This window comes from Urocampus carinirostris, chromosome 6 (assembly GCF_059441175.1).
Source record: "Urocampus carinirostris isolate Australia breed hairy pipefish chromosome 6, RoL_Ucar_1.0, whole genome shotgun sequence".
Classification (NCBI taxonomy): domain Eukaryota; kingdom Metazoa; phylum Chordata; class Actinopteri; order Syngnathiformes; family Syngnathidae; genus Urocampus; species Urocampus carinirostris.
Window position 1 is genome coordinate 13,567,313 of NC_142354.1, and position 24,679 is coordinate 13,591,991.

The following is a 24,679-nucleotide window of genomic DNA, read 5'->3' on the forward strand; positions in this document are numbered from 1 at the left end:
CAGGGAACCAATCAAAATCCGAGGCAGCTGGCGCCAAAGGAGCAGGCACAGGTGATTCGCATCAGTAATCATGACAATATATTTCAAATCAGCATAATGGTGTGCCGTTAGAATAATGGCTAATTTTCCATCGAAGATTTCTTTTCTTCTGATTTACTGTTAAGAAATGTGATTAGGAAATCACTTTTGTGCTCGTACACGGAGGTGGGGGTACCGGGCTTTTCTGTGATTAGCCAGTAGCTGATCCCCTCTGGAGCAGATGGCGACTAGTAGCTTACTCCTAAACACGACCAGATAGTTTGTAGCAGGCGGAAGATCTGAAGTTTCTGGAAAAGGTAAGAGCGTTTATGATAGTGAAAATGATATTTTGATTTTGTTTTATTGTTGTTATAATATAGTCGATCTTGTTTAGCAGACCACAGAATCATCATGCACCTCCTGCAAAACTTGACATTGTCGTTTCTAGCGGTCCTGCTCGGTGTGGATTACCTGCACGGCTCGGTACTATTTCCCGCCGCCTCTTACGAATTCACAGCTTACAGGATGCAACAATACAACTTGGCCAAAGAAAACCATGGTAAACTCGCGTCATTTGTTACTGGAATCTCAGATCCGTGATGCCCTTTTGAACTTTAGAATGGGCGAAACCAGGTCTAATAAGAGGAGCATAACCCCATACCAGTTGTAGAATATTTTAGTCATGAATAGCCTGCTTGAAATACACTGAAATAAATTGGTTTTAGATATTTGTTAAACCTGGCTTTCTGTCTCCAATTTTTACCCCATATATTTATTCAAATCCAATTTTAAATCGAGAATATCTGTTATGATCTACTTGTCACGGTTGGCATGGCGCCCAATTGGCCCCGCCCCCCGTGTGGCGCCAGCTGCAGCTTGTTGACGGATTGGCTCCCTGTCAGTCCCATTTAGTCGGTCCGTCTGCGAATCTGTTTTTACACGGCAAGCCCTTTTTCGCCTGTCCTGTTTTTGCTCCTGTTTGCCTCCCGCTACGATCTGTTTGAGCTGGACCACGTCTGCTCTCCCGTCCCGAATTACGACCTGTTTTGATCTCGACCACGTCTGTTCTCCCGCCCCAAATAACGGTCTTTTTTTTTTTTTTATCTCCACCACGTCTACTCTCATCTCCTGGCTTTCGACTTGTTTCCGTTCCCGACCATGTTTTAGCTTTTCTATTCCGGCAACTAAACCGTTATTTCAGTTACCGACACCGCCGTCGCTCGCCACGGCAGTCCCACTTTCACGTTCAGAGCGACCTGCTCCCCACGACCAGTGATCTCGGAGTTCGTGTGTGCAATCCTTTCCCTTCTTCCCAATTAAACTGTGAGAAACGTTACGCGAGTGGGTCCTGTTTCCGTTCTCGTCTGGACACTATCTTTAACCCATATGTATGAGTTAGGCCCGACTTTAAGCGCTCAACTTTTTGTTGGAACCAACTTTTAACCCCTATGTATTAGTTAAAAGTTACTTTTAGCCCACAAACAATAGTAATAACTGCCTCTTAACCCACACATTCCTATTTTAAACTACTTTATACCGATAAAATATTTGTTACGATCTACTTTTAACCCCCAAATATTTGTTATAACTGACTTTTAACCCAGAAATATTAGTTATCACCAGGTTTGGGTAGGGTTACTTTAACTTGATTACTTTCAATTACTTTTGGAATACTCCAATACCAAATATGCTAATAAAAAACAAAATAAACTAAATATGAATAAAATTATGACTCACAACGCGTGGTAAGCTTTCTCTCCTGGCTTTGATCTCTTTGATCTCCGGCAAAACATAAAATGCGACAGAAACAAAATGAAAATAAATCCAAACAGCTTGCCAACATCATTTTTGCTGTTCCATATATTCCGTTACTCCCCAAGCCTGCACAAAATTGAGAAATTGTATTCATATTTAGTTTCTTTTGTCTTTTATTAGCATATTTGGTATTGGAGTAATCCAAAAGTAATTGAAAGTAATCAAGTTAAAGTAACCCTACCCAACCCTGGTTATCACCGAGATTTAACCCACATACTTTTGTTCTAACTAACTTTAAACTAAAATAATAGTCATTATCTACCTTTAATACAAATATTTGTTACAACAGACTTTTAATCCCAAAAATATTAGATCCGACCGACATTCAACCTACAAAAATCAGTTATTGCAGATTTTGAATTCACAAATATTTGCAATAACTTTCTTTGAACTAATAGATATTTGTTATAACCAACTTTTAACCCACATACTAATTGCCCTTACCTGTGCCCGCTCGCTGGATGCAAGCTATTGCTTGTTGCCTGATTAATTCCCCTTCTATCTATACTTATACGCCAGTCTCTCCCTGTCAATCCGTCAGCGAACCTCTGCATACGTAAGGCAAGCACTATGACTCTGGCTCCCGTCGGTCCCGTTTTTTCATCCGTATACCACTCGTCTGTTCCTGATTCCTCCTTTGTCTCCGGCTATCGACCCGTTTCGTCCTTTTGACCACGCTCTGGTCTACCGCTCTGGCTACAACCCATTTTTGACCACCAACCACGCTCTGATCTCCCGCTCCAGCTAACGACACGTTTTTGACCACGCTCTGATCTCCCGCTCCGGCTAACGACCCGTTTTTGACCACGCTCTGATCCCCCGCTCCGGCTATCGACACGTTTTGCCCGTTTGACCAGGCTACGATTTCCCGCTCCGGGAGATCCACTTCCGCATTCCGTTCACGCTCCGATCTCGTGAGAGGCTTGCTTCCCTCGTCCAGCGAGCACCGGATCGCTGGTGTTTGTTTTCGTCTATTTCTCAATAAACTTGTGAGTAAACGTTACGCATCCGGGTCCTCCTCTTGGTCTGGTTCTGACAACAAATTTGTTATAATCTGACTTCAACCCTCAAATATTTGTTATAACTAGCTTTTAACCAATTTTTGCCAAGAATTATTAGTTACACCGCTTCTTAACCCAAATTTTTTTGCTATAACTGACTTTTAACCCATAAAGATTTGTTTTACCGGTAATCTACCTTTAACCGACAAATATTTGTTACAACTTACTTTCAACCTGGAGATGTTAATTTTTGCCGACATTTAACCCATCAAAAATGCCCATAAGCGGAATTGGGAAATAAATGATCATTAAAATATCCAAGAAGATTTTGCTGTATTGGTATCCAGTCATACCTGTCACGATTACCGATCTGAATCACCGGTGCCCGCCCCTTTGGCACTAACTCCCTCAGACTCTGATTGGCTCCCGTTTAGTACTTGTACCCATCCTGTCTGTCCCCTTTTGTCAGTCTGTCTGCGAATCTCAGTTAACACTAGGCAAGCCTTTTTTCGACCCTGACTCCCACTTGTCCCGTTTCTTGCTCCTGTCTGTCCCCCGGCTTCGACCCATTTTTGATCCTGACCACCTCTACTCTCCCTTCCTGGTCTTTGACCTCTTTTTGTCCACGACCACGTCTACTCTCCTTTCCTGGTTTACGACTCGTTTCCGACCTCAACCACGTTTTTGCTCTCCTGTACCGGCTACTGATCCGTTTTCCGTTCCTGACACCGCCATTGCTCGCCACGGAAGATCCAGTTCCGCGTTCAGAGTGACCTGCTTCCCGGGTCCAGCAATCACTGGATCGTGGGCGCAACCCTTTCCCTTTTTTCCAATAAAACTTTTGAGAAACACAACACAAGTGGGTCCTGTCTCCGTTCTGGTCCTGACAAATACCACTATATAAGCTATTCATTTGTTTCTGGATCTTGCTCATATCAAAATCTGTTCTTATCTCGAGCGAAACCTCCTGATACGAAATAACTGAAAACCAATCAATCCGTTCCCGGCCTACCAAAATCATCCAAGTGAAGCCTAAGTAACGACAAAACACATCTTTCTTATCACTAAAAACACATTCAAATAGTATTTGAACATAAAAATGTAGTAAAAAGATACATTCGATCATGATTAAATCACTTTAAAGCCCTAGTCTCTGGTGGTAACGTCTGGAAATTCTCGTGAAATGGATTTTCTCTTGTATGTCCGGTAAAGTTTTCACTCGAAACACGTCTACTATCTCGAATTTCTTGTGGCTTATGTGTAGAGGTATCACTGTATTTAATTTGCAACATATTATAAAATAAGACGGGAACGAAAACTGGAGAAAATAATAAACAGGACAAAAATAGACAGAAACAAAACTGGAAACTGAAATCAAACAGGACAAAATACATGGGAACAATACCGGACAGATACCAACAAATACCGGATGAATACCAACATGAACAGGACCGAGTGGAAACCCACGTCTTGCAGGGCAGAAGTTCGTTGACGGGCTGACAAAGGAAGCGTGAGAGCGCTGAGCTTAAAATACACAGAAAGCCAATCCGTCAACGAGCCGCAGCTGGCGCCACAGGGGCGGGGCCAATTGGGTGCCATGGCAACCGTGACATTCACAAACACTCACACACCGATAGCAGCGTCAGCCGTGCAAGGCAACTACCTGCTCATCGGGGGCATAAGAGATTCAGTATCTTGCCACAGGACACTTCGACATTTAACACAGAGGAGCTGGGAATCGAACCTGCAACCTCCTAAGCCTGCTCAGAAGCAGTTGCATTTGTTTTATGTATCAAACACATTTAATTACATTTATAAGTTACATCAGGCCCTTTGAGATGGCCCTGGGTGAAAATGAGTTTGACACCTCTTCCCTAAGGGGACCAATAAATCAAATCTAATCTATATAAATCTAATCTTCAGGTTGCCGAGGTGCCATTGTGGTGGCAGAGGCCCGGTCGTCTGACGAGCCGGCGCTAACCCGCCGCTGCGTCATCATGAGGGTAACCGATTTTACCGACAGAACGTACACGGAGGCTCACCAACAAAACGCTGCCGCTGTCCTGATTCTGCTGCTGCAAAATATGTCCTCTATTTCACCCGAAGAGATGCAGGTAGCCGTTTCAGTTTTTTGATGACCCACAAATGTTTGTTTTGACCAGTGTTAGGAATAACGCTGCTATGAATGAATGTTACTTAATGTTGCTGTTTTTTCTGGAACGGGGTAACAAAACACTGCCGCGGTCCTATTTCTGCTGCCGCAAAATATGTCCTTTATTTCACCAGAAGAGATGCAGGTAGCCGTTTCAGTCTTAAGATGACCCAAAGATATTTGTTTTGATCGATGTTGGGAATAACGCTGCTATAAATAACACTGTTACGTAATGTTGCTGTTTTTTCTGTAACAGGGTAATCTAACAATGTTTTTTTCCGTTGCGTTACAACACCGATACCGTTACTGACGGTCAAAAGCGGTGTGTTACTTTAGCTGCAGTACGTCAATGGCGGCGTGTCTCCCCACACCGGAACCTGTTTAAATCGGCTCCATTTTCCACTCTCCTTTGAGTTGTTTATGTCACGCCTTTTCAGATCATGTCAGCATTTAAAATAGCAACTACCTTATAGTTAGCGATTAAGAATTTAATATTTACTGAGTCGCAAAAAATGTGAACCCTATATTTCCGGCTATATGAGCCGGCTCTTGGAAGTGAGCAAAGTGAGCCGGCACCCCACCAATAGACAGCTGGTTCTCTCCGAGACGTCTTTTCTGTCTTGTGATTGGTCAATACAGACGCCACCATACTTACGAGATAAGTTCTGGACGATCGTTCGTAAGATGAATTTGTTTGTAAGTTGCTTCAGTGCTATAATTTGTATGTTTAAGGTTTATATACGTACGTTTGAGGCGTGTATAAGTTACGTGTATTGTTTAGTACTAAAAAAATAAACATTTCATGAAATAATATGCTCTATAAAGATAAATAAAGTTGAGTTTAAGTTACTTTTGGAAGATGGGCTTCAAGAAGTCCTCCTTCTTGGTAGAGATTGGCCGAAAAAAAGCGATCCAACCATTTTCCCAACCGCATCAGTCTTTCTTATTCCACTTTCATTTCAAAAGAAACGGTTCACCTCTTCTTTACACTTTACACCAACCATATTGAATGGAAGCACGAGATATTAAACAATAAAAATGTCAAAGTTCTGGAGATACAGTATAGATGTTGACACACAAACTAAGAAAAAGAAGCTGATTTTTTTTACTTCTGGGAGGATGCTAAGTGTCCTCACAGTGCCACACGCCCATAGTGGTGAAAAGGAGCACTACAGCAATGTCCTGTACGCTGAAAAAGGTGCACACAATACAAAATCTAACTGACAGCAATGTCCGGATATTTTTCGACATCCCGAAAAAAAAGGTTCGTATCTACCGTTTTTCGTAAGTCTAATGGTCGTAAATAGGCGTCCGTATGCATTTTTGGGGGAATCTGTGTTGTTGACTTTAAATTTGTTCAGCATAAAAAGGTTAAAATTGTTTGTATTCTATCTTTTTTTGCAGATTTACAAATATTTCAACTATATTTCCCTTTGTGTTAATATGTATATATAAGAATGCAAAGGTTATTCCTTTTTCTTTTTTTATCTTTTTCCTTTTGATATTCTATTTTTCCTTAAATAGTTTTTGTCTTCTTTATTTTCTCCCTTTTTAAGTCATTCCCTGCATTATGTTACACGATAATTGGTAATGTATGGATTAAAGCAACAAAAACAACCTGAAGAGCCGTTTGGGACCCGAAAGAGCCATTCTTTTGGGTTAGCTGTGCCAAAAGAAACGGTTCTCTATGAATAGTTAGATTTCCTAAAAATTTCAAATTCTTTGACATAGAACAATTTATTTTTAAAGTAATGGAAATACTTACATTCCCTGGTAACTACTTACTCTTACGATAGGGTAATTCAGTCACTAACTCAGTTACTTTTTGGAAGAAGTAGCGAGTAACTATAACTAATGACCTTTGAAAGAAACGTGCCCAACACTGGTTATGACTGACTTTAAACCCGCAGGTATTCTTTTTATACATGACTTCTCACCTAGAAAGTTTTGCTCTAACTGACATTTAAGCCACAAATATTTGACATGACCAACATTTATTCCACAGTTCTTTCTTATAATTGATTTTTAATCCACGGATATTTGTTGTAACCAATTTTTAATGCACAATTATTTGTTATAACGGACCTTAAACCCAAGAATATTTATTATACCCGACTTTTAATTCACACATATTTGTTATTACTGACTTTCAACTCACTAATATTTGCTCAGCCATGAAAATATCTCACCTTTAGGAGAAATTCATTGTTTTAAAGTCAAAAAGAGTAACTGTGTGAATTGTATAGATCTGAGGAGAAAATGTTTTGAATTGTTTTGTGAGATTTCCCAGGGTGAGTTGGTGCGCTTAAATTCAAATCTATCTGGTTCTTGTGGGCAGGAGTACTGTATTTATTTGTGTGTTACGCACATCAGATTTTATCTCATTATTACACTAATTTCATTCATGGTACCAGAGATAAATGTTGGAAAATGGAGAAGTCGTCCTGAATGATGTAAAAAAATGCAAAAAATCCCGACGAGGGAAAGAAGTCTTTGGTGTATCTGATGATGAAGCGTACTTTGAAAGACGTGAAATGAATATGTTGTCAGTTTTATGTTTTTGTTTTTTTTAATCATGGATGCTTGTATTCAAAGTTTGTCACTCTTAATGCTTAGTTTGAGCTGAGAAAAAGTCAAACAAGATTAGATACCGATTTTTAATCAAAAATTAAAAGTGTACTTTTTACACAAATAATAATGGTATTTCCTCCATAATTTTCACACCTTTTTAATCCCTGACCCATTTTCATGCCTGTTTGCTAACCCACAAATAATAGAGACAACTTTGGATATTTGTTTTGACCCAGTTGTAACTCTCGGATATTTGTTAGAATTTGCTTTTAACCCACATATCGAGACCGGATGGAGACATATGTTGGCCTTAGAGGGAGGGGTACCACCAGGCTGTACTTGCCCAAGACACACCTCACGAAATGGTGCCCCGAGGACCCTAGTGGTTAAGAAAACCCACCACCACCACTTTGTTGGCCTGGAGAGGGATGGGCACCACCACACTGTACTTGCCCAAGACACACCACATTAAATTGTGCCCCTACGAACCTAGTGGTTAAGGGAACCCACCACCACCACCACCACCTTGTTGGCCTGGAGAGGGATGGGCACCACCAGGCTGTACTTTCCCAAGACACACCTCACAAAATGGTGCCCCGAGGACCCTAGTGGTTAAGAAAACCCACCACCACCACTTTGTTGGCCTGGAGAGGGATGGGCACCACCACGCTGTACTTGCCCAAGACACACCACATAAAATTGTGCCCCTACGAACCTAGTGGTTAAGGGAACCCACCACCACCACCTTGTTAGCCTGGAGAGGGATGGGCACCACCAGGCTGTACTTGCCCAAGACTCCCCACACGAGCTTATGCCCCTACAACCTTAGTGGTTAAGGGATCCAACCAACCAACCAACCAACTTGTTTTCCCGGAGAGGGATGGGCACCAACAGGCTGTACTTGCCCAAGACACACCACAGGAAATGTTGCCCCTCTGACCCTAGTTGATAATGGATTCAACCAACCAACCAACCAACCAACCAACCAACCAACCAACCAACGAACACATAAATAATAGTTCGAACAGACTTTTAACCCCCACATATTTGTTTGGTATAACCCACTTTTATGTATGAGTTACACTTTTCACTTCTACTTTACATCATATTACTATGAACTCACAGTACTTTCAGTAAAATTTTCAGCTACTTTACCCTCCTCAGCCTTAAGGCCACTCGTATTTGTTATAAATAACTTTCCTTTTTCTTTTTCATTCTAGTCCTTTATGACGAGCGAGAGCCAAGCCTTGACGAAAGAAACGCCGGTTCCGGTTTACGTGGCCCATGAGGACGAAAAACTGCTCAGCATGTACGAGGAGGTGAAGAAAACTGCATCGGCCCGGACTTCATCCATATTCATCCGAGGTGACAGAAACCAAACCCAACCTCCTCGCGAAAATGCCATTTAAAACTTTATCATTGACAGTTTTTCGAAGCATGGTGACAGCAACAGCCTTTCAGATCTTGGTGACCAAGAACGCTCCCATTAAGGCTATTACGGACACTGCACTGGTTGCACTGGAAGTAAGTGGATTTTCCTCCTTTCCAACCTAAATGTAATATCATATTTTGAAATTGCGATTGTGTGTTTTTATTTTTTATTTTGAGGGAGTACTTCTTGGAGCTGGTGAGGACTTACCTACCATTGTGATCACCGCCCATTACGATTCTTACGGACTGGCACCGGTGAGTTACATGATTACGGTTAAGAATTCGATTTCTCTTTATGCCTGCAACAGGAAATCTCAGCATACCTGTCAACCTAACATTTTTAAGACTCTTTTCTCATCATTTCAAATTATGTTTGCTGGTTTGAGACTGGGTAAAATATATGTTGGCCTAGAGAGTGATGTGTAAGGAAAATTATAATTTGATTATAGTTTGAAAATGCCTTAGAATAATTTAATCCTCAAAAGTGCCTTAACGAAGCCAAAGATTATATCCAGGTGTTTGTATTCTTGCAACAATTGTATCCTCTTGGGGCCCGCTAACTATTACTCAAGATGGCCTTCGCTTTGGTGTTGGGAACTCCGTTACGTTAATTTTTAAGGTCCAATAATGAAAATATGTGGATAATTAGTAAACAAATGAAAATAAATCTATGGATAGATAAATAAAGACATACATACATTTGAAAAAATAACTAAATATACATACAAATCCAAACAACCAATTAATAAACGAATTAGCAATAAATACAAATAAAAAACCTAAAATATACAAAACTAAATATATAACACAGATTCAAAATAAATGACAACGAAAATCTTTAAACACAGATTAATAAATAAATAAGCAATAAATAGAAGTAGATTAAAAAAAAAAAAAAAAAAAAATATATATATATATATATATATATATATATATATATATATATATATATATATATATATATATATACACATACATATAGGCAGCACGGCGGTGCAGTGGTTAGCGCGTGTGCGGCACAGTTCTGAGGTCATGAGATTGAACCTCCTGTGTGGAGTTTGCATGTTCTTCCCGTGCTTGCGTGGGTTTCCTCCGGATACTCTAGTTTCCTCCCACATTCCAAATAAACATGCATGACAGGTTAATTGGCCGGTCCAAATTGTCTCTAGGTATGAATGAGCAAGTGAGTTGTCTTTCTCTGTGTGCCCTGCAACAGGCTGGCAACCAGTTCAGGGTGTCACCTGCCCACTGCCCAGAGATGGCTGGGATGGGCTCCAGCACCCTTGTGACCTTACTGAGGACAAGCAGTGCAGATAATAGATGGATATATATATATATACCTAACTAAATAACTAATACATCAAATTGATTATAAATAAAGAAAATTAGAATAATACATACATAAATAAATGAACAAAATAAATGAATGAATATGCAATACATAAATGAATCTCAATATTATATAAATAAATTCATAACTGTATATAAAAAATGTATTAAAAAATCAATGAAAAATATGAATACAGATAAATACACAAAAATATGAATGAATAAATATATGAAATTAATTTGAAAGATAAACACAATTATATTAAAACACCTACAAATTAATAAAAACAATTAATGAGTAAATACACTTAAAATGAAGTTCAAAAACACATATTAAAATGCAAATGAATAAATATATAAAATTGATTAAAAATGTAACCAAATTAAATTATATATATTTATATATAAATAAATGAAATAAATCTATGAATGAATAAATAAAACAAATTAATAATTTATAATTATTATTATTATATTTATTTATATAGTTATTATCATAATAAATATAGAGTCGATTAAAAAATAGACTAATCAAAAATATGTAAAAAAAATAATGAATAAATGACAAAATGTAAAAAAAACATTAATAACTAATACAATAAATTTATTACACATACAAAAATTTGAATAGTTCATATATAAATAAATGAATGAATAGACTATACATGGATACAAATAAATAAATATTATATAGATAGATACAGGGCAGCACAGCGGCGCAGTGGTTAGCGTGTGTGCGACACAGTTCTGAGGTCGTGAGATCAAACCTCCTGTGTGAAGTTTGCATGTTCTCCCCGTGCCTGCGTGGGTCTCCTCCGGGCACTCCGGTTTCCTCCCACGTTAGGTTAATTGGCCGGTTTAAATTGTCCCTAGGTGTGAATGAGCGAGCGAAGTGTCTGTCTCTCTGTGCCCTGTGACTGTCTGGCAATCGGTTCAGGGTGTCCCCTGCCCACTGCCCGAAGATAGCTGGGATGGGCTCCAGCACCCTGCGACCCTACTGAGGATAAGCGGTGCAGATAATGGACGGATGGATAGATAAAAACATATTTTGAAAATGTGTATAACACTGCTAAAACGAGATATCATCTCATCTCATCTCATTTGTTGCACCGCTTATCCTCAGTAGGGTCGCGGGGGTGCTGGAGCCCATCCCAGCAATCATCGGGCAGTGGGCAGGGGACACCCTGAACTGGTTGCCAGCCAATCGCAGGGCACACAGGGACAGACAACTCGCTTGCTCATTCACACCTCGGGACAATTTGGGCCGGCCAATCCACCTCAAATGCATGTCTTTGGAATGTGGGAGGGAACCGGAGTGCCCGGAGGAAACCCACGCAAGCACGGGAAAAACATACAAACTCCGCACAGTAAGTCCAATAGCTGGATTTGAACCCACACAGGAGGTTCCCAAGACCTTAGAACTGTGCCGCCGTGCTGCCCTAAAATGAGATTAAAGCTCCTAATTTTTTCCAAAAAGTTCTTGGGTCCATTCTGTTGCAGTGGTTGTCATACGGTGCTGATTCGAATGGAAGCGGCGTTGTCCTCCTAATGGAGCTGGTCCGCCTCTTCCACAAACTTTATAGCAGCTCCAGCACCAGACCACGGTGAGTAACATGCAAAGTTTTAGCAAGGTTGAATGCATTTCTCACATGTTCTTTTTTAACCTTATGTTCAATATTCAGATATAATTTGATGTTCTCCCTCACCGGAGGAGGAAAACAAAATTTCCTTGGCACCAAGCAATGGATCGAGGAGAACCTGGACCATGCTGGTGAGTTTTGGTATACTATAAATAACTGATTTTTACTACTGGTACTTGTCATATTTACTGATGCGGGGTACCTGATTCTGCTCCGTTGGCGCCAACGGCCACGGACGCTGGCTGCTGATTCCTTTTTAAACCCTGCCTTCCTGTCAACGATTGTCAGTTCGTCTGCGAACCTCAGCCCCACGCTAGGCAAGCACCTTTTGACCCCTGACTCAATCCCATCCTGTATCTCTTTTGTTTCCCGGCGCCGACCTCTTTTCCGAACTCGTTCACGTCTCTGCTCCTCTGTCTCGGCCATCGACCTGTTTTTTTTTCCCCGCTCTCGACGCTGCCTTCACTCGCCATGGAAGTTGCACTTCCGCGTTCCGAGCAACCTGCCACCCATGACCGACGATCACCGGATTGTGGGTGCAAGCCTTTTCCTCCTTCTGAAATAAAGCTGAGTAAAACGAACGCAAGTGGGTCCCGTCTCCGTTCCTGGTCTCTGACACTACTAATATCCGATGAAGTCCAATCATTCGTGTGCGTGTAAAGCATATGAATCATGTGTGAATCAGGTGGCGCCTATTTGAGGATGATAAAGCCAGCACAGGTTTAACATTCATTTGAGGAAAATAGGTCGTTCATGACACTGCTCTGAAGAACGGCATTCTTTGATTAAAAGGAAGTCGATTTGAGAGGGAAGAACCTGTAAAGAGGTGCAAAATATTGTTGGCTGTTCAGCTCAAATGATCTCCAATGTCTTAAAATGGGCAGAAAAACCAGAGACATGCGGAAGAAAACGGAAGATTGCTATCAAAATGGACTGGAGATTAACCAGAATGGCAAAGGCTCAGCCAATAATCAGCTCCAGGACAAATAAACACAGTCTGCAGTTACCTGTAAGTGCTGTGACAGTTAGAAGACGTCTGTGTGAAGCAAAGTGATTTTCAAGAATCCCACGAAAACTCCCTCTGTTAAAAAAAAGACATGTGCAGAAGAGGTTACCATTCGCCAAAGAACACATCAACTGGCGTAAAGAAAAACGGAGGAACATTTTGTGGACTTTGTGGAAAGTAAAATTCTCCTTTTTGGGTACAGGGGCCACAGACTGTGTGTGAGACAAACCCCAAACTCTGAATTTAAACCCCAGTACACATTGAAGACAGTGAAGCATGGTGGTGCAAGTATCATGGTTCGAACATGTTTCTCCTACTCTGGTGTTGGGCCCATTTATGGCATACCAGAGATCATGGATCAGTTTGTGTAGGTCAAGATACTTGAAGAAGTTACGTTGCCATATGCCGAAAAAGACATGCCCTTGAAATGGGTGTTTTAAATAGACAATGACCCCAAACGCACCAGTAGACGGGCGAAAAATTACGACTAACTTAAATGTCGTGCCACTTTTGTCCCCGGTGTCCCTTCCTGTGGACTGCACACAAGGTCAGAGTGCAACTAGAAAGCTACATATTTCTGTACATGCTATCTTTTTTTATCATTTATTTAAAGGTATGTGTTAAATTTAATGACAAAAAACACTTTTGCATGGATATTTATTTATTCATATGAGAATGTTGGGCTTACCCTGCTTTATCTTTTTTCCTTATGTATTGCCGAGGTAATGGATTTGATTTGAGACTCGTTATCGGCACATACAAATAATCCAATTAAAAATATATATATATTTTATAACTTGGATAATCAGTGGATTCTTCTAACCCAATAAGACTCAAACGGTTTGCCCACCCGCTGTATTAGACCTTGACTTTATCAATCAATTTCTAAATGATCCACCCATCACTTTTCTTTGTTTCTTTTTCTTTGTGGAGAATATGCGCTCGGGGGCACTGTTGTTGGGGCCGAGTCGCTCAAAATCACCCTTCCTCCTCCCGAGTCCTCACGAATTACAAGGGAAATTGTGCTCCAAATGTGCCTTTTATATTATATTCTATCCAATATATGGTTTTACGTTTATGATTCTGTAGTGCTCAATGAGAGTGTGTGGTTTTACGATTTTACTTGGTGTTCAAAGCGAGTGTCTCCAAGGTCAAGAGCATAAGCTTCCCAAGTCAAAGGAACTATGTCTCCACAATTTGGAGGCGACTGGTGGGTTTCCTATATGTTATCAAACAGGTTCACAGAACTCCTTTCAAAACATGACATGTAACAATAAATCTTCTCTCAATAAGTCTAATGGGGACTTGCACAAATGTCTACCTCACTAGGCCCCAGACTTTATCATTCTATTCGTCTTGCTCGGTGGACTCGACAACCACCGGATCACAAGATCCTAAATCAAATAAATTCAGTCTAAAAAATGTCCTCTTTAAAATTGTCAATCTATTTTTCTTGTAGATATCAAATTGAGCTGATTGCACTGTTTCAGTCACTGAATTGCTTAACTATCACCAACATTTGTCAGAACAAGAACAGGAGGAGGGCCCAGATGCATAACATTTTACTCACAAGTTTATTGAGATATAGAGGAAAACAAACGCCATGGTCAAACAGGCAAAACATGTCGATAGCCAGAGCGGGAAATCAGAGCGTAGTCAAAAGGACAAAATGGGTCAAAAGCCGGAGACAAACGAGGAATCAGGAACAGACGAGGGGTAAACGGATGAAAACGGGACCGACGGGAGCCAGAGTCAAAGTGCTTGCCTTGCATAAGCAGAGGTTCGCTGATGGACTGACAAGAAGTGACTGGCGGACTGGGTATAAATAGGAAGGGAATTAATCAGGCAACAAGCAGCAGCTAGCGCCAAACGAGCGGGCAGAGGTGAGGGCAGTGAGTAATCATGACATCATCAGAATGAACCCATTAATTAAATCATCAAATATTAAATGAAAGCGCTTTTGATTTCACTATTGTTATGATTCACAATTCTTTTTTAATAATAATAATAATAATAATAATAATAATTTCCTTGTATTGTCATTCTGTGTAACAATGTACACAGAACGAAATGTCGATTGCATCTGACCCGATGCAGCCGCAGCCAAGAGAGGGCGCCGCCGAATCACAAAGGTTGCATTATAATTTTAATGTGAAACTTGATGTTTGCTTCAGGCTTGGTCCCTCAAATCAAGATAATTATTCAGGCTCGTTCGGGTTCGGGCTTTAATACCCACGGGACTGGGTTGGGTCTTGGTGGATATTTGAAGCCCTATTATTACCTGACATCCCTATTATTAATTCATCCTTCAATTATGAATCGTTCTCTTTGTTTATTCTTCCCGACAGAATCGAGCCTTCTTCACGACAACGTGGCGTTTGTGCTCTGTTTGGACACGCTAGCTAACGGCGACGAGTTATTCATGCACGTGTCGCGCCCACCAAAATCTGAAACGCCCATGTTCCAGTTCATTCAGCATTTGGACCAGGTTGAATCAAAATCATTGATTAATTTAGAGCGTATTTGTCGTTTAATAACGACGGGGCTCTTTGGGTTTTGACTTTGGACCCAGGTGGTTTCTTCTCGATTTCCCGGGGTGAAGACGGAAGTGGTCCATAAGAAGATCAACCTGGTGGAATCGGCAGTGGCCTGGGAACACGAGCGCTTCAGTTTGAGGAGGATACCGGCTTTTACCTTTTCTCATATAAAGGACCCTAAATCGGAGTTAAGGGGATCCTTATTTGACACAATGTAAGTTCTCCATTGGGTTTGTGTTCAGTAAGTGGCACTAAATAAGCTCTAAAATAAGAAAAATATATATTTTTTTACGTTAGCTTGGAATATTTTAGATTATTTTTTTTTTAAATGTTTTTATATAATATTTCATTTTATATTTCAAATACTTAATTTTTAATTCCAAATTTTATGTTTTATTCAAAGAAATATATTCTTAAAAATATTTAATATTTTACTTTTTTTATTTATTTATATGTATAAAAGATTTTTCATGTTCTATTTTATATTTTGTGTTTATTGTTTTTTTATTTCTAAAAATGTAAATATATAACTCATTTATTTCATATTTTCCATTTTATTTTTTATTTTTACTTTAAAGGTATGAATTATTTTTCATATTTCATATTTGTATTAGTATTTTAAATGTGTAAATTCTTTTTTCAGATTTTTACTTAACTGATTTTTTTTTTAAACTGCAGATTTTCCATTTTATTTTTTATTTTGATTTCAAATGTATGAATTATTTTTCCTATTTCATATTTTTATTTGTATTTTAAATGTGGAAATTCATTTTTCACATTTTAATTGAATTTATTTTTTATTTTGAAATTTTAATTCAAACGGATACATTATTTTCAGTTTCATATTTTTTATTTCTTTTACTTTTTATGTTGAATCCATAAATACTTTCATTCACTATATTTTTCTCTCTAGTAGGGCTATTTCGATGAATAAAAAATCCTGCTCGAACAAAAAAAAACATATGAGAAATGAGAAATATGAAAAAAATATTCAGACATTGAGCAATAAAATATTAGAACAGTACATTTTTTTCTCTAGAGGCCGGACTTGTAGATAAGAGACAAAGAGAGAGGGGGAGAAATAGAGAGAAACAGAGAAAGAGATGGATACAGAGAAAGGAAGTAGGAAGAAAAAGAATAAACCGTAAAAGAGGAGAAAACGAGAAAAAAAGAGGAAAACAAAAAAAGACGAGATATTGAGAAAAAGAGAAAAAAAAAACGAGAAAGAGAGGAAAAAGGAGAGAGACAGACAAATACAAAAAGAGAGAGAGAGAAAGCAAAGGAGAGATAAAGAGTAGGAAAGAGAGAAGAGAAAAAAGAATGCGAGAAGAGAAGAAAAAGAGGCAAACAGAGAAAAAGAGAGAAAGAGAAAGAGAGAAAAAAAGGAGAGAGGGAATGGAAAAGGGAGAGAAATGCAAAGAAGGGGAGAAAAGAGAGAAGAAAAACAGAGGGGAAAAGAAGAAGAAAGAGAGAAAAAATGAGAAAAAGTAGTTTGTTCAGCCCTTTGAGACTCAAAGGCAACTGCCACCTACTGTTGTGGACGTGCAACTACACTAAATTCTGGCAGGCTAAAACATTCCCCTTCAAACAAAAGAAAACAAAACAGACAAGTAAACAAAAAGAAATATCAAGATATTCTGAACCAAAATTACTTGAAAATGAATGTTTTAAACTTTAGAATATATATTGTTTGTATTATAAAACTTTCGATTTTTCAAACGTTTTCCAACAGTTCCCAGGTGGACCTTCGGAAATTAAAGCGGAACGGTGTCATCATAGCCGAAGCGCTAGCAAGATACATGTACAATCTTTCAGACGAGGTGAGAAAAAAAAATATCCTACTGTAATTTTAGTCTTACTAGTGTAGTACTAGAGTCGGCCCAAGGCATAAGCGGGGTAAGCGGCTCCTTAGGGCCCCGCAACCACTGGGGGCCCCCAAGACTGGTTCACTTTTTCGGTGCCAACATTGTCCCCACTTTGTGTGTCCACTGAAAAATACTTCCGCAGAAATACAACAAAAATACGACATAACAACTACAAAACGAAATATCAAATATAGTGCTTGAAAACAGGGACCTCATAAATTATTTTGCCTTCATTCTGAAAATAAAAAGTATAGAATTACTACAAAAATACTACTACAGTAATACCATATTACAAAATTCCACTCCAGAATCATTTACTCCAAGAGTACTACAAGAAGACAAATACATCAATATTACCTAAATACTAAACACATATAACAAAAATAGTACTCTGGAAATACTACAATCTTTCTACAAAAATAAAACTAAAATCCTGTCTTGGAAATACATTAATTATACTCTGACTGAAATACTTAATAACAATACATAATACCTCACAATAAAAAACTACCAGATAAATATGACATCAAAAATACTACTACAAGAGGTTTACAACCGAAATACTGCAAAGTACACCTATAGAGATACTACAAAAATTTTCCAATGGAAATATCACAAAAATACTACAGAAATACTACAGATATTCAACAAACATTCTTACATGGGAATACTAGAAAACACAACAGAGATAGTACAAAAATACTAAAAAAATAATGCTACAGTAATACTACAAAAATACTCTAAACATAAAACTACTGTAATAATACAAAAATACTATGAAAATACTACACTGATATACAACAGAAAAATCTACTTTTGAAATACGACAAAAGTACCAAATAAATACTGAAAATAATTCCTATGGAAATACTACATAAAATTACCCAAGAAATACGAAAAACACAAAACAAAAAAAACAACAGTAACACTGTACTACAAAAATACTAAAGAAATACTACAGATATACAACAAACGTTTTATATGGAAATACTACAAAATACAACAGAGATATTACAAAAATACAAAAAAATAATAATACTAGTCATATTACACAAATACTATAATCATAAAATTACTGTAATAATACACAAATTTTATAAGGAATACTACACAGATATATCTAACAAAAAAATCAAATTTTGAAATATGATAAAAATAACACAGAAATACTAAAAACGCACTACACTATTATGGAAATACTACATAAAGAATTACTTCAGAAATACTACAAAAATACACAAAAATAAAACAACAGTAACACTGTACTACACAAAAAATAATACTACAGTAATACTACAAAAATTTTCTAAACATAAAACTACTGTAATAATACAAAAATACTATGAAAATACTACACAGATATACAACAGAAAAATCTACTTTTGAAATGCAACAAAAGTACTAAAGAAATACTGAAAAACACTAATATTGAAATACTACATAAAAATTACCTAAAAAAAAATACTACAAAAATACTACAAAAATAAAACAACAGTAACACTGTACTACAAAAATACTCCAGAAATACTACAGCTATACAACAAACTTTTTATATGTAAATGCTACAAAATACAACAGAGATAGTACAAAAATAATTCTACAGTAATACTCCAAAAATGCCATAATCATAAAAGTACTGTAATAATACAAAAATACTATAAAAATACTACACATATATATCCAACAAAAAATCTACTTTTGAAATATGACAAAAGTACTAAAGAAATACTGAAAAACACTACTAAGGAAATACTACATAAAGTTACTTTAGAAATACTACAAAAATACTACAAAAACAAAACCACATAACACTGCACTACAAAAATACTACAGTAATACTACGGATATACAACAAACTTTTTATATGGAAATACTAAAAAATACAACAGAGATAGTACAAAAATAATACTACAGTAATACTAATACAAAAAAAATATACTTCTGAAATATGACAAAGGTAATACAGAAATACTAAGGAAATACCACATAAAACGACTTCAGAAATACTACAAAAATAGTACGAGAATAAAACTACACTAACACTACAAATAAACTACAGAACTTAAAAAAAAAAACAACTTCAGAAATACTAAAAAAAAGTACAGTAGTACTTGAAAACTAAATAACAAATGAAGTGTTTAAAACAGGGACCACATATACTATTTTTTGTACCGGTAATTGTTTCAAAAGCAATTTGATGAAACTCATCGATTTCAAAAGAAGTAAAACATGTCACATGCGGCCCCCGACTCCAAATAGTTGCCCATCCCTGGAGTAGTACTTGGAATGAGTTCTTGTAGGTATGAAAATGACCGGGTAATAGGGGGCCCCAAATCTCATTTTTTTTAGGGCCCAACGAAGGCTTGGGCCGGCCCTGTATAGTACCTTTGTATACAAATGAATAATTGAATTATTTGTACTATAAATTGTGTTTTTTTCTCGTCTGTTTTCTAGAATTTGCCTCTCGACTTTCAAATCTTCAAAGGCCAACTGGTAAGCGTCTAAATGAAATTTTAGGGAAGAAAGCCTGACTCCTAGCGGTCATGTCTACATCCATTTTTTCTTTTGTATGTTTTCAAGGCATGATAACTTATTATCAATATTACTATTGTCCGTTTTTTTTTCCCTTTTTTATTTGCAATATTTTATGAATGCAGGCATTCCAAGTGAAATGGGAATGAAAGTCTGACCTGTACCGGTCATATATTGACATCACATACATATTTTTTTTTTTAGCTTTTTTTTGTTTGTACGTTTAAAAACAAAAATCAATATTTTTATTTGTACCATCATTTCTTTCTTTCTTTACTTTTGGTTGTAATAACGCCACGTGTATGCTGATATGCTCTTGGCTGAACTCCCTCCCACAATACTCCCTTTCTCTTTTTAATGTGCTCATATTTTGTGATTGCAATGTTGGAAACGTTCTAAGAAAAATAGGAATTGACATTCCATTCATTTTTTTTAATTTTGTGCTTTTTCTGTTTTCAGGGCTTGCTTGTTAACTTTGTACCTTAATTTATATGATTAGAATTGTTTTCTTTTATTATTTTATTCGTACTCTGCTCGTAATTTGTGGAAATACCTTGAAAAAATTGGAATAAAGTGCTCTTATTTTGTGAGTTCCGGGAATTACAAAAATGAAAGTCATTCATTTTTCTTTTTTGGGGAGCGAGAGTGTGGGGGGGAGCTTATATTTTTAGGCTTGACTGTTAACTTATACACGATTAAATTTGCCATAAAGAATTAATCCGTTAATTTTATTTGTAATAAAGTTCTCGTAATTTGTTGCAGGAATTCCAAGAAAAATAGGAAAGAAAGTCTGAACTCTAGCGGCCAAGTATTGAAATTACATACATGGATTTTTCCTATTTTGTTTGCTTGATTATAAACTTGTATAGAATACAATAACCTTAATTAAACTCATTGTTTTTTTTACTTGTAATAATAACCTGCTTTTATTAGCAATTGCACGTCTTCCTGGAAAATTAGGAATTAAGGCTGACCTCTAGCGGACATGTGTTAACATTACATACATGTATTTTCTTTATTGTTTTGGGGCTTGATTTTGAACTTATACATATTATCAAAATCATGGTATTCCTCTTTTTCGTTCATTTTATTTTAATGAATTGCTGATTATTATTTTGTGTTTATTTTTTATTGCTTTATTAACAAATAGACAAACTGTAAATATTATATAATAATCCGTTTCTGTCATTGTTTAATTTATCATATTTTTAATTAAGTGATTTAATTATGCGATTGCGGGGATTCCAAGAAAAATACGAGTGAAAGTCTGGCCTCTAGCGGCCATGTATTGACAACACATACTTTTTTCTTTGTTTTGTCTTTAAGGCATAATTGTGAACTTGAATATCACGAATATTACCACAATTTGTGTTATTTTTAAGTGTACTTGTAATAACGTGCTTAAATTTGGTGATTGCAGGAATTCCAAGAAAAATCCAAGTGAAAGTCTGGCCTCTAGCGGCCATGTAGTGACAATACATATTTTTCTTGTTTTTAGGGCTCAATCTTAAACATGTATATCACTAATACTACCACAATTCGTAAAGTTGAACTTGGAGTAACGTGCTCAAATGTTGCAAATGCAGGAATTCCAAGACAGCCGCATCTCCAGCCTGATGTCCTTCTTGACTTCCGTCCCTCGCGCCACGCAATTGATGGATAAAGAACCCGCTCAAGTTCTTCTCGTTCATTCCTTGGAGCAGCAATTCAAACAATATCTGCAACAAGTGCAAAAACACGTTTTTAGACAAGACAAGAGGTGTCATTACTCCACAAAAATGGCTACATTTGCATATTTTCGCATTAACTGTCCTTTTTCCACGCAGGGATCCCGATATGACCTTTTTTGATCAAATGAACCAGCAGATAGTTATGTACAGGTAAGTGTGTATTTCATTTAAAGTAACAGTGTGTGTGAAATAGCGACTCCAAGTGGCTTAAGAATAATTTAGTCATTTTAATCAGGGGTTTCAAACTCATGTCCCCCCGCATGATGAGGCCGAAAGGTACAGTGTGTATTATTTTTCCACTCGATGCCGCTGTATTCTGTCCTGCCACCGAACACGAGTGCTAAAAGCAACAACGGAAGAAGAACAAATACGCAGACTCAAAGTGACCAAAAAGCACCTTATTGTTTTTGAAAATGTATTTTGACTGTTGACTTTTTTTGTGAACAAAATATTTGAAGTGCAGTTGCAGATTTCTACTTGACCAGTTGTGTCAGGTTTACTTGAGCAGTTATAGAGACTGTGATTTGTTTTATAGTGTCAAAACTCAATTTGCATTGTTTCACAATTGACTTTTGCTGTGAATAAAAAGTTTAGAGTACAGTCGTCTATGTCTACTTGACCGGTTGTCTCAGGTTGTGAGAGTTTGCCTTATATATTTTACACTGCACACTTTATATCATTGAACTATTTACTTTTGTTGTGTGAAAATACTTGAAGTACAGTAGCATATGTCTACTTGAGCAGTTATAGAGATTGTGATTTATTTATTGTCTGAAAACTCAATTTAGATTGAGTTACAACGGACCTTTGTTGTGAATTAAAGCTTAGAGTACAGTCGGCTATGTCTACTTGACCAGTTGTCCCAGGTTGGTAGAGTTTGCCTTATATATTTTACACTGCAGTGTTAAACATGCTTTATATCTTTGAACTGTTTACTTTTGTAGTGTGAAAATACTTGAAGTACAGTAACATATGTCTACTTGATCAGTTTTAGAGATTGTGATTTATTTATAGTATTAAAACTCAATTTATATTGAGTTACAACTGACTTTTGTTGTGAATAAAAAGCTTAGAGTACAGTCGGCTATGTCTACTTGACCCGTTGTCTTAGGTTGCGGGAGTTTGACTTATTTATTTTACATTCCAGTGTTAAACACACTTTATACTATTTAGCTTTTTACTTTTGTTGTGTGAAAATACTTGAAATACCATAGCATATGTCCACTTGAACAGTTGTCTCAGATTGTGAGAGTTAGATTTAATGTATTTTGTTTTTTGGTTTACTGTGTATTTTTGTTGCACTTCAAGCGTAGAAAGAATCTATTGCTGTTGAGGTACAATTCTTTGACATACAACAACTTCCTTTTTAAAGTAACGGAGATAGTTACTTTCCCTGGTAACTAGTTACTTTTACAAAAGAGTAATTCAGTGACAAACATTTTGCAAGAAGTAGATCTTATTTAGAACTACCGGTAATGACTTTTTTAAACTAACCTGCCTTACACTGATTCTTACACACTGTCACTTTATTTTTTCTTCTTCCAGGGTGAAACCTGCTGCTTTCGACCTGTTTTTGGGTGGATGCATCACGGCCTATCTGGCCATTGTTTACTATGCAATACAGGTATGTTCACATATTTGTAATACAATCGTGAGCCGCAATATCAGTTACCTCACGTTGGAATCATACTTTCTTTCTTCTTCTTCATTTTCACTCTTCTGAAATAGCTTAATTTCATGTTCTAACTGAGCAAAGCAGTTTGAAAATTTTAAGTCATTTTATTCTCTTTTCCCTTGCAGAACTTCGACGGCATCTACACCAAATTAAAGGCAGCAGTAAAAACCAAGACTCAATAAAACAAAAATGATTTTTTTACATTTTTATTTTGGGAGGAAAAGAAAAAGTCATTTGTTTGTTGCTATATCTGTTATGATCTTTTCTATAAAAATAAGTAATAGAAATAAAGAATACAAATAATACATATGTGTTTTATGTGTTCGAGTCCCTAAAACATCTTCATAAATCAATAAACACAGAAATTAATAAATGCAGGACACAGCAGGACAGGGAGGGAGAGAGAAAGAGAGGAAGGAAGGAAGGAAAGAAGAGGGAATAGAAGAGGAAATAGGAGAAAATGGAAGAGAGAACGAAAAAAGGAAATAAGGAAAGAGGGAAAGAGAAAGAAATGTCATGATTACTAACTCTGATCACCTGGAGCAATCATGTGGGTGCCTTCTGATTGGCTGGCACTTCGCTCTTAAGCACGCTATGCCCAAACCTCCTCGTCAGAGTGTACTGTTGTAACTCTTTGTGACTCCTGATTTCCCGTTCGTCAAAGTATTCTGCTTACCTGTTTTTGCCTGCCTCCGATCCGACCTGTTTTCTGTCCCACGCTTCGATCTCCTCTCCAGCCCCGGTAAAGACCTGCCTGACTTCCGCACCCCGATTGGCCACTTGATCCGAAGCTATCTCTCCGGCTATGCTGCTGACGTCTGACGGCCATCACGTCTCCCGCAAGCCCTGTACGCTTCCTTAAATAAAGAACTTAAACGAATTCTATGGGGTTTCCTGGTCTGTTCTGGTCTCCTGATAAGAAAGAAAGAAAGAAAGAAAGAAAGAAAAGAGACAGAGAAAGAAATAAAAGAGAGAAAGAAACAAATGGGGAAAGAGAAAGACAGAAAGACAGAAAGGAAGAGAAAAACAAAATTTTTTTTTTTTCCCCCTTACTGAGGTGTACCGTAAATTCCGGAGTATAGAGTGCACCCGATTATAAGCCGCACCCACCACATTTTCAGAGGAAAACCGATTTCATACATACACAAGCCGCACCTGTTTATAAGCCGCATGCGCCCACGTAAAAAAATTGTAACACAAACATTACATTTATCCAGACCCGACTTCAAGTCGTGCGGTTGAAACTAAATGTCCTTCATTGAAGTTCACAGTCCAAAAATCACAGCCGGCAAAATGAACGGAAAATGATACCGGTACTTAAGGTTCGATGCAGACCTGCAGAGTCCGGGTACCTGTTGAAACTAATCCAAGGAAAAA

At 37.5% G+C, this 24,679-nt stretch overlaps 1 protein-coding gene across 4 annotated transcripts; it reads left to right on the forward strand.

The window, feature by feature from the left end:
- On the forward strand, nt 1-23,582 carry LOC148363871 (BOS complex subunit ncln). Of its 4 annotated transcripts, none has more exons than XM_088337956.1 (16): nt 1-335; nt 413-577; nt 4,758-4,948; nt 8,778-8,922; nt 8,984-9,081; nt 9,166-9,243; nt 11,818-11,921; nt 12,000-12,088; nt 15,312-15,451; nt 15,536-15,714; nt 17,233-17,320; nt 19,820-19,858; nt 21,484-21,656; nt 21,724-21,777; nt 23,173-23,251; nt 23,428-23,582. In XM_088337956.1, exons 2-16 carry the CDS (start codon nt 430-432, stop codon nt 23,482-23,484), a joined length of 1,662 nt encoding a protein of 553 aa, XP_088194082.1. In that variant the 5' UTR covers nt 1-335; nt 413-429; the 3' UTR covers nt 23,485-23,582. The 4 variants fall into 4 exon arrangements, with proteins under 4 accessions (XP_088194082.1, XP_088194084.1, XP_088194081.1 ...); XM_088337958.1 differs by having other exon boundaries at nt 413-501; XM_088337955.1 differs by having other exon boundaries at nt 416-577.
- Nucleotides 23,583-24,679: the final 1,097 nt, after the last annotated feature.

Excerpts from the sequence above, each read along its gene's own strand:
- LOC148363871 (XM_088337956.1), top strand. The coding sequence starts at position 430 with ATGCACCTCCTGCAAAACTTGACATTGTCGTTTCTAGCGGTCCTGCTC. Across the intron at positions 578-4,757 it reads CTTGGCCAAAGAAAACCATG|GTTGCCGAGGTGCCATTGTG; the intron begins GTAAACTCGCGT and ends TCTAATCTTCAG. Across the intron at positions 21,657-21,723 it reads GTTTTTAGACAAGACAAGAG|GGATCCCGATATGACCTTTT; the intron begins GTGTCATTACTC and ends TTTTCCACGCAG.